Source organism: Helobdella robusta (genome assembly GCF_000326865.2).
Source record: "Helobdella robusta unplaced genomic scaffold HELROscaffold_50, whole genome shotgun sequence".
NCBI classification, from domain to species: Eukaryota; Metazoa; Annelida; class Clitellata; order Rhynchobdellida; family Glossiphoniidae; genus Helobdella; species Helobdella robusta.
In genome coordinates, this window is record NW_008705255.1 from 4,124 (window position 1) to 14,432 (window position 10,309).

Below are 10,309 nucleotides of genomic sequence, written 5' to 3' on the forward strand. Positions count from 1 at the left end.
TTTCTCGTCCGCTGCCCTGGCCGCGGCCAAACCCCGCATTTTTATGTATGTATGTATGTATGTATGTATGTATGTATGTATGTATGTATGTATGTATGTATGTATGTATGTATGTGTGTATGTATGCATGCATGTATGTATGTATGCATGTATGTATGTATGTATGAATGTATGTATGTATGTGTGTGTGTATGTATGTATGTGCGTGTAATTTAGATTAGAAGAGCAGACATTTTTATGACTTGCATGTTAGGGTATCCTTATCATTGCAACCCAACACATCTTAGAAAAAAAGACACTTAAATCCGTCTTTAGGGAAAATAACTTTGAAATTTTGAAGTGCCACAGCTCTGAGATCTAGGCCAGGACACTTGAAGTAACATCATCATCATTGATGGATGGATGATTTCTTCAAACTGGGTCATACGTTACATTGTACATTCCATTTCTTCAAAAACGTACACAGCACACTCACACGCACGCACGCACACACGCGCACACACACATGTACACCAGCACACACACACACGCACACACGCGCACACACATACACATACACACCAGCACATACACACACACACACACACAAATATATAAATAGAATGCGGGTTAGAGCAAAATCGCTTTGCTACAAAACGCCCAACATATTATTTCGGACGTCTTAACCCCTCCACCAAATGTAAAAGATCTATATCATCTTCTTGGACAAGAATTTTACAAACTTAAAAAAAAAATTTAATCTACGTGAAGCGCTTTTGTGTATGATTGACAGGCGATAAGGCTGCTGAAAACAAACACGTACACAGACACTTACACACACAAACACATACATATAAACACAAAATTACGAATGCATGCATGCACACATACATACATGCATGCATACACACTTACATACCTGCTTACACATACAAACAAACACATTCACACAATCCAATATAGTAAACACTTTTATGAAAACACCACCACACACACAAACACACATATATGCACACACACACAAACAAACACACACAAACAAACACACACACACAAACAAACAAACACACACACACACATACATACACAGCTTGACTCATGGGCATTTTATTGAAACGACCTGCATTCAATTTTAAATAGTTGCACACTGAAACGTGCACCTGCATCCGTCTGTCGAGGTGTGTACACACTCAGTAAATGTTTGTTTGTACACAAAAGATGCACAAACAAACATACACACACACGTTTGTATATATTATTATGTATGCCGTGCCAAACAAACATACACACACACGTTTGTATATAATATTATGTATGCGAGCCAAATATTTAAAACTAAATTGGCAACTATTCTCATTTTTCTTGTTCTGCAGCATTTTGGAAAATTTTTCACTACAGCTGCTTTTCATAAATCAATAAGAATGCCGTTTGACTAGGAATGGTGAGCAGCTAAAAAAGCTTTGTTAAATTTAACCTTAACCATTACAATTCTCTTCTTGAGGGGGTTGGTTTCAGCCCCAAAGACCCCTTTGGTAGGCCCGTTCTATAATACGACTCTGGAGTCATATCATGAATGAGTTGAATTTTCATACACACAACGTTTTTTCAGCATGTTTACCAATGGCAGGTAAACATAAACACTGGAGGAACATCGATGAATTTATTTGTGTATTCACTTTGGTTTGTGCGTGTGTACGTGCTGTCTGACATGCTTGCGTCTTTGTTTTGTTATGCTGATGTGAATTATTTATATTTTAACAAATTTGGAAGTTTTTAGATTAATTTTTTTTATTATTTTTTTAAAATTTGAAGCGTTATCAAATTAAACAAGATTAAAACTTGAAAGACAAATTTTCAGAAGAATGCAGCAGTTGTCGTAAGCTTTGAAAATTAAAAAAAAATTATTTCTTGAAAATTGCTGGAGCCTTTACTAGATTATAAATTCAATAGGTATATATTTGCCATTTTACAGAATCACTCTTCACAAATGAATTCAAATGAATAATCCAAGAATTTTCAAACAAATTTCGCCCAAAATGATATTTAAACCAAATCAACACCTCACGTAATGAAACCACGTAAATACATTTGTCTGCTATGATGAGGTATGCTATCAATTTTGTCCTAATATTGATGAAATTAATTATTCAATTCGATCAATCATTTGACAAAATTGACAAAATATGTTTTTTTTTCGATAAAATTCACACACACACAAAAACAACATACACGAAAGTAAATGTTGTTCATGTGTTATTATACATCAGAATATATTTCACATATTGCAAATGTAGGCGAACATATTATGAACCAAACAAACGAACAACAACAACAACTATTTAACAGCATCCATGGGAGTTACCTAATTAAATCACTCAACAGTTACAAGCTTGCTCAGAAAAATTATTTTCTCTCAATAAATTTCTCTCAACTGTCGTGTCGGAAATATAAAATATTTCAGTAACGCTCAGTGATTTTTACAACTTCTAAAAAGAATGTCTGATAATTTTTGATTCAACTTTTTATTCTAATAATTATCATTGCCTAGGATTATGACAAATGGTAAAAATATCACATAGTTTATATTCACCTAATCAATTTTGTTATATGATTCATTGCTCCTAATTTGCACTGTGATTCATCCATATTTTTTCATATATTTTCTGTTTTTGTTAAAAGCAAATGTGTTAAAAAAATTTAAAACTATATTTTTGATTTGTTGTCGTGATCTAACTTGATTGTTATCCAACAATGACTAACCGATCAGAATTTTCTACACAACAACAGCTTCAGCAACTGCAATCCCTCATCACAAAACTAATCCGTTGTTTGAGGTGTCTTGTGATAAAAGTCTTTTCTTGATATGTAGAATGTATGACGACTTGATAGTTATGTTTGCGCTGACAAAGGTTGTGTGTTGTAGTTTTAATTGGTGGTAGTAGATGGCGAATGACGTTGTTGTTGTTGTTTCCCACTTTCTTGAACAGTCTTGAATCGAATGTGTCGAATATCTGAGTGACGGTAGAATATGAGACAGGTTTTAAATAAAAAATGTTCATTGCATACTGCACAAGTCGTATCACAAAGTAAGTAAAATATCATAAAAGAAATCCTTTTTGGTTGAAAGAGGTTTGTTTAAGCCTAGTGACTAGTGACTACAACTGGTTTTCTATGGAAGAAAAAAAATTCATCACAAATTATTTAGAATAATTGATGTCATAAAGAAAAGGACAGTTTAAAAATTGTCACAAAAATTTCAAACTTAAAGAGATTTTGAAATGTAATTAAAAAATTATTCAGTTGGAGACCTATGGTTTAGTAGTTGGTACGCCGATTTCCTTCGTGTTACATTGGTATCTCTTTACACGTTTCGTTTCCAGACCGTATAGTCTGTCTATCTATCTATCTCTACCGACTTGTCATAAACGAAATACATACTTGCCGACAGAAATCTCAAAATTTTACTCTGAAAATGCGTTTGAAAATCTGTTATCAAAATTTCTACCAAAGCTTCCGACAAAATTTAAAAAAAGCCAACAACATACAAACAGCATTTATGAACAAGGGCTAAACTGAGGTGGGAATGTCTTTTAGTTTTCCAACTCCAAGCACTTAGAAATAGGTTCAAACGTCGGTAGGCACTTAACCGCCAAGCTTCTCGCTTGGAAGATGTGGAAAATATTCATTTATATGAATAATGACGGCAGATTTGTGGGCTTGAGTTTAAATTAAAATATTGATGGTCAATTAAAACCTACAGAGAAGATGATTAAATACGATGTTTCATTTTTGTGTGGTGGGTGCAATTCAAAACGAATCTGGCATAGTCCAAGAGCAGTCGTTGACTACAGTTTAGTTAAGTGATAAGAAAATTTGATAAACGAACAGATGCAACATTTAAAGATAACTGATTGTATTAATGGATCTTGCTGTCATATTTGAACCCGGTTACTGCGAAACAGCAACAGGCGACCTTAACCACAAGGCCATTACGCTATATCACATCATCACTACCAACACAACCATCATTGTCTTTGTCATCATCGTCATCTTCATCATAGTGATCACCGTCATCTTCATCATCGCCATTCTTCTCATCATCGGCATCAACGCCATCGTAATCACCATTATCATCACCCACATCATCATCTTCTTCTTCATCACCATCATTATCATCAACATCGTATCATCATTATCATCATCATTAACACTCATCATCATCACCATCTTCTATTGAGATAGAACATGAAGGAATGAGATGAACTTTCACATTCAAAGTCTCTTGAAAGATGAAAAAAAAAATAATAATGTTGAATGAATGTCTACACGGAATAACAACTTGCTTGCTTGTATAATTTGTATGCTTCTATCCTCAAATATTTTTGACGTTTATAGTCTGTTGTCATTTTATTCATGTCGGAAATTTCCAACTTGCAAAGGTCAAGGTCAAACAGGGCATCAGAAGAGACCAAGTCCGCCCTTTAACTTAACAATTGTCCATACTAACTCTATTTGAAACTGTACATGGAACCAATTGCGAGGTTAATTTTAATAAAAAAAAAATTTGAAAATTTTGAAAAAAGAGTGTGACTAGCTGAAGAAGGGCATAGGTCATCAACCTTCTACCTCCAGGAGGTCATCATCACGTTGCATTTTCTGTTGTCAAAAGTTTGTCCGTGTGTATTATTGCATATTTAATTTGTATGTGAGTTTATGGTTTTGTGTATTTCAAGCTCGTGTATATGTTAATCAGGTTTGTATGTTAGGTTTGTATGATTTTGTATCTGGCTTATATGTTTGTATGTTAGAGCTTGTATAATTGTGTATCGTGCATTGTAAGTTTGTAAACCACATTCTAGAAGTTTGTATATCTGATTTGTATGTTTGTATAATAGGTTTGTATGTTTTTATATTAAGTTTGTATGTTAGTATAATAGATTTGTATGCTTGTATATCGGGCTTGCATGTTTGTCTATCAAGTATTTTCATTTAGTCATTTGTTTACATGTGAAGGTAATTTGTTTGTTTATGTTTGTACAAGCGTTCGTTTGTATCTTTGACCAAATGTTCATTTGTTCACGTGTTTGTCAGTTTGTCCTATTGTAATCGATTTGTTTATACTTCAGGTTAATAATTCATTCAAGTTACCATGCAAATTTAATACTTTTTATTTTATTTAGAGATAGGATCAGTTACATTCAAGAGTGATTTTAGGTTTCATTTGAGTTTCAACTTTTACACATTTTGATAATTTTTAAATTTATAAATTAACCGTTTTTTCTTATCAACTATATTTTTTCATTTATTTAATTCCTACATTCATCCATCTATCCATCCATACATCCATTCACCCACCCAGCCATCCATTCATCCATCCACCCATCCATCCATCTATCCATCCCTCCATTTATTAATCCAATCATTTTTTCTTTCATTCTATATTCATTCAATATTCAAAATTATTGAAAACTAAGTTTTATTTTATTTACATAATGAAAACAAATACAGTAGCCTACACATACAAAACAATCAATCAAACATAAAAAGACATTTTTTGTGTTACTAATAAAAAAAATTATTAAAAAATGCTCACGGGTGATAAATCAACAACAGAAATGTAACCGAAACTGGTAGTAAAATCACCTTTTTGTTCCGCAAAATCGAACTTAACAATGTTAATCGATAAAAGAAATGAACTCGTTCAACAAAATGGATGAAAATTCAAGTTAAATCAATTAAGTATGATAAGCTGTAAGCAAATTATGAGGAAGTGAATGAACCTAGATAGATTAATCAACTTAATATAAATAAAATATACATGAAACACATGAAAAAGAATGAATTTGAGTAAGTTACTAAACAGAATAAAGTTAATTAGTGAAAAAAGAATAAATTTAAATTAATTAATTTAATAAATAAAAAAAAATTGACAAAACTTATAGACAAGCGGACAAAACTTGACAAACAAACAAACAAACCTCCAAACAAACGCATACATATTACATAAGACAAGCGAACTGATCAATGAACATCTCACGGAACATGGAGTCCGTACGACATCCAGTAAACCAAATTGAACAACACAAACGTCAGGGGAAATATAATCCGAGATAATTTATCTAATTTTTGAGCGCGCGGTTGTTCCTTCTGGGATGAGGGGGATTTCGAAGAGGTCAAAAGGTTACGTAACCTCTTTCTTGACCAACTTTGCTTGCGTTGGAGCCAGCTTTGCTTGCTCTTTGGCACTGATGAATCGTCCTGTTTGGAGGTTTGTATGTAATTTTGTATGCAAAAAGATCCATTTGAGTTGTTTTTTTTTATTTCATTTTAGTGATGTAGAATTCTATGTGTTTGAAATATTGTTGCCAAATAAGTTGAATGACATCATTTAAATACCAGATTTCCAAATAAATTTTTATTAATTATTAATTAAATATAAAAAAAGTTAAAAATTGATTGAATGATTTCATTATAAATGCATTTTTAACGTGTTTCTAACCAGTTGATGTTTAACCAGTTTATTTTTAATAAAAATTAATATTAATTTCGTATTCAAAATAATTCGAAGCTAATCGTACGACAGCGGCCGCTTGCTGAAATTGCAAAATGTTCCTCGCCAAACCGCACGCCACTGGCGAGCCATTAGAAAAATTTTAGGAAGAATCTCAAAACAGTTTCATGGTAAAATTTTATAAAAAAAAATTGTAAATCACAACCTTGCATTGTTGAAAATATTTCGCTCCAACTCATAATTTTTCAAAATAATATATTTAATTATGTATCGAATCAGAAGCCGCAGGTTGAAACAATTCAGTTTCTTATTCATCGTTTAATTGAACTTTGTATAGCGACTGATGTTACGAAAGGAAGTTAAAAATTCATCGAGGCGAAAAATGCCGACAGAACTGCATTGAAATTAAAAACGAAAGATCATAGTTAAAATTACTCATCTACTTTTCAAAGCTAGTAAAAATTTAGCAATTCGGATTTGAAATTTAAAAAAAAATTGTCTGACCTGCACTCTTTAACCCTACATAAACCAAAAACAACAGTTGGGGACAAGTCATCAGTGGCTAACTCATCCACTCTTTAACGATTAATATTGCTATCTCAGGAATGATTTGAATATTCTTTTCATTAAATGTTGCAATTAACTTGTGAAATATTTATTAGATTCCAATTGAAAGAGATTGCCTCCTTCCTATCCATGTGCGATCCACGAGCATCCACCACATAGGCATAATACTACCAATTAGTTAGAAAATGACTAGTTTTCCAGATTTGTTACTACCAACAACTCTTATAAAATTATGTAAATATGGATTAAAATCATTTTTAGTTTTTTTTTCAGAAAATATTTTGAAAAGAAAGCTAAAACATGAAATTTTTGTACGAAATTAATGAAATTTAATGTATGGCTTCTTGACTTCATTTTTGAAATATTAACTCTACTTCCTCAGATAACTCAGATATCTGTGATTATTTTGAAAGATATTTCAAATAGGTTTTCTACATGAATAAGTAAATAATTAAAGTTTTCTAGTTCTTATTAAATTTTTCCATTAGCATCTTCTCTTTTATATCAAAAATAATTATAACTAAACAGACCATGGAAGAAGTTGGTCGGATGGGTAATTTGGAACGGAATTCCAAATTTAAGGGCTTTCTAAAACGAGGCTTTTAAAACAATAAGAATAAAATAAGAATAAAATGTACTTATAAACCTCGTCATCTGACCAGAGCTTCTAAACGAAGTTTGCGTGTAAGTTTTTTTTTCAACGAAAATAATTTTTTAATTTTTTTAAATTACTCCGTCCATCAAAAACGCAAATTTGTTGACATTTTCAAGTCCAGTGGTTGTAAAATTCGATTAACAAATTAAAATTTAATAAAAATTCCGCGTTAAGAGAATGTTTCAAAAATAATTAACTTCACTATTTTATTTTTTAACTTAATTAAAAAACAAATTTACAAAGTTTAAAAAACACTCCGATCTATCAGAATCCTGGTTCGCATATTCAAATCGTTTTAAAATTCGGTAGCATTTGTTTAACTGCTAATTCACGGAGGCTTTTCAGCCATAATCAAATAACTAACGAAAGTGAACTTGTGAATTGGCCGACTGATGAAATCAGTTTCATTCAAACAAGATTTGATGTTGGTGTAGTTCTCCTATTTTTTGACATTTTTTATATTTGCTGCTTTAAAAACCATGTTGAAAAGCGTATAAATCTATATAGATAGAATCCTCAAACTATGCTAAATAGAAGAAAATGTTGAAAAATTTTAATTTCAGTATTAGATTTTATTTCCCACACAAGTTTTTGAGTGTTGAAAAGGTAGTAATTAAAAAATTGGAAAGATTCGAAAGACATTCTTTACTAACTATTGTCAATGGAATTAAAACGTTGTGTTGCGGCTGTTGAAACCGATGCCTGTTTCTTTGATGGTGTTGGTAAAAATATCTCTGTGGCCGTGTAGGCTGTGATTGTTGATGTGGTAGTAGTTGAGGGTCTTGTATCTGTGGTTGTTGCTGGTGTAGAATCTGTTGTTGTTGAGATGTTGAAGGCTGTGGTTGAGATGTTGAAATTGGTAGTCGCGAAGTTTGCCTTTCTAAATAAGAATGTTGATGCCGTTGAAGAAGTGAGCTGTCTTGGGAGTCAACTTGCTGTTGTTGAAGTTGTTGCTGCTGTTGTTGCATTTGTTGCTGCTGCTGCTGAATTTGTTGTTGTTGCATTTGTTGTTGCTGCTGTTGATTTTGTTGTTGTTGTTGTTGTTGATTTTGTTGTTGCTGCTGCTGTTGCTGCTGCTGCTGTTGCAGCTGTCGTTTCCTTCTGCGCTCGTCGGCTCGCGACCAAACGTTTACGACTGCAAACTCGATAAGTGAGGCAAAGGCGAAGACAAGACAGGCCGTCATCCAGACATCAATGGCTTTTATATAGGACACCTACAAATAAACTCTTTGTTCTTGGCTTTTTTATCAAAAAAAAAATAATTATTTATGTAACGTTCGATGACGAAAGCAGAGTTGTATGTATGTGAGAATTTGATGTTGAAACAACGTAGGCTTATTTTTTTCCAAAGTTGATAATGATGTTGTATTTGAACGAGTGCCACTCTGCGGGCCTAATGTTTCGAATTGTTTTAAATTGAAGAAAATTTCTGAAATATTTGAAGTTTTGAAAATGCTGATACCATCTTAATAGCAATTCTTCCATTTTGTCCAAACAGACTTTCAATAAGTCAACAGCATTTTAATAAAATGAAATCGAAAAAAAAAACTGCCATAAATAAGAACAACAAAAAACGCATCGACAAGACAGCATCTAAAAAAATGTGCAACACCCCAGCTACTGAACCTTGGGTAGTTGGTCTCTGGACCCGGTACTCTGAGTGACAAGGTTGAGGACAGTCATCAGCCCGATGTTGACCCTGGCAACCACGGCATCCACACTGATCCAAAAACTGACCCAAGACATCATGACTAGTAGGATGCTAGGGATGTAGAATTGAATGTAGTAGTAGCCCAGAGGCCTAGTCACCATGAACCTCGCTTGCAAACATGGGATGGTTTTCTCAGTGAAACCTGGCCATGTTTTGTTTAAACAAGTTAGTTTAAGTTGTTTAAATTATCTATTTTTTATGATTTAAATTATTTTTACAAAATTTTGTTATAATAGGGCAAAATGTTGCTATGGTTTAGGTGGTTGTTTCGGCTATTGTTTTGAATTGGGCAAGTGTTATAAACACAGTAAAATTGAATAAAAAATTTAATCATGAAAATGTGAAGCATTGTTTCTCTTCTCTAGTAGCGGTAGTTATAAAAAAGGGAAAAATGAAAAGTTAAAACGGGAAGAAATAGAAAAAAAAATTAAAAGTTAATACCAGGTAAAAATAGAAAAACATTTCCTAAATGTTCAATGACTTTATGCAGGTATCAGATGACATAACATATGCGCTCGGGACGCCAAATAAGACAAACAATAAAAAAAATCAGACGAAATCAGAATATGTTGCTTGCACATGTTTGTCTGTGTACGTGTGTGTATGCAATTGTATGTGTGCGTATGTGTGTTTGTTTTTCTATGTGAGTGTTTGTGTTTGTGTGTTTGTGTGTGTGTGTGTGACGTGTGTGTGTGTGTATCGACAATATCATTAAAATAATAACAAAAAGAAATTAATTTTATTCGAAACGCCCCAAACCTAGGGCTTGTTTGTATAAAAATAATTTTGCTATTATTGATAAAATTGAATACGAGCATAGTCTAAGAGTCTGAGATTTTGCCGAGTTGGAATTTTTTAAGGGGCCGAAAAAGGGTAATTTCTACCT

The 10,309-nt window shown here is 32.7% G+C and overlaps 1 protein-coding gene across 1 annotated transcript; it reads right to left on the reverse strand.

Annotated features, from left to right (window-relative positions):
• Positions 1-6,012: 6,012 nt before the first annotated feature.
• On the reverse strand, positions 6,013-9,530 carry HELRODRAFT_86169 (hypothetical protein; the record flags this gene model as incomplete). The annotated part of the gene is made up of 3 exons (XM_009027651.1): positions 6,013-6,171; positions 8,645-8,926; positions 9,339-9,530. Coding segments are annotated over 3 exons (633 nt in total), but the record flags the coding sequence as incomplete, so codon positions are not given.
• Between the last annotated feature and the right edge of the window lie 779 nt (positions 9,531-10,309).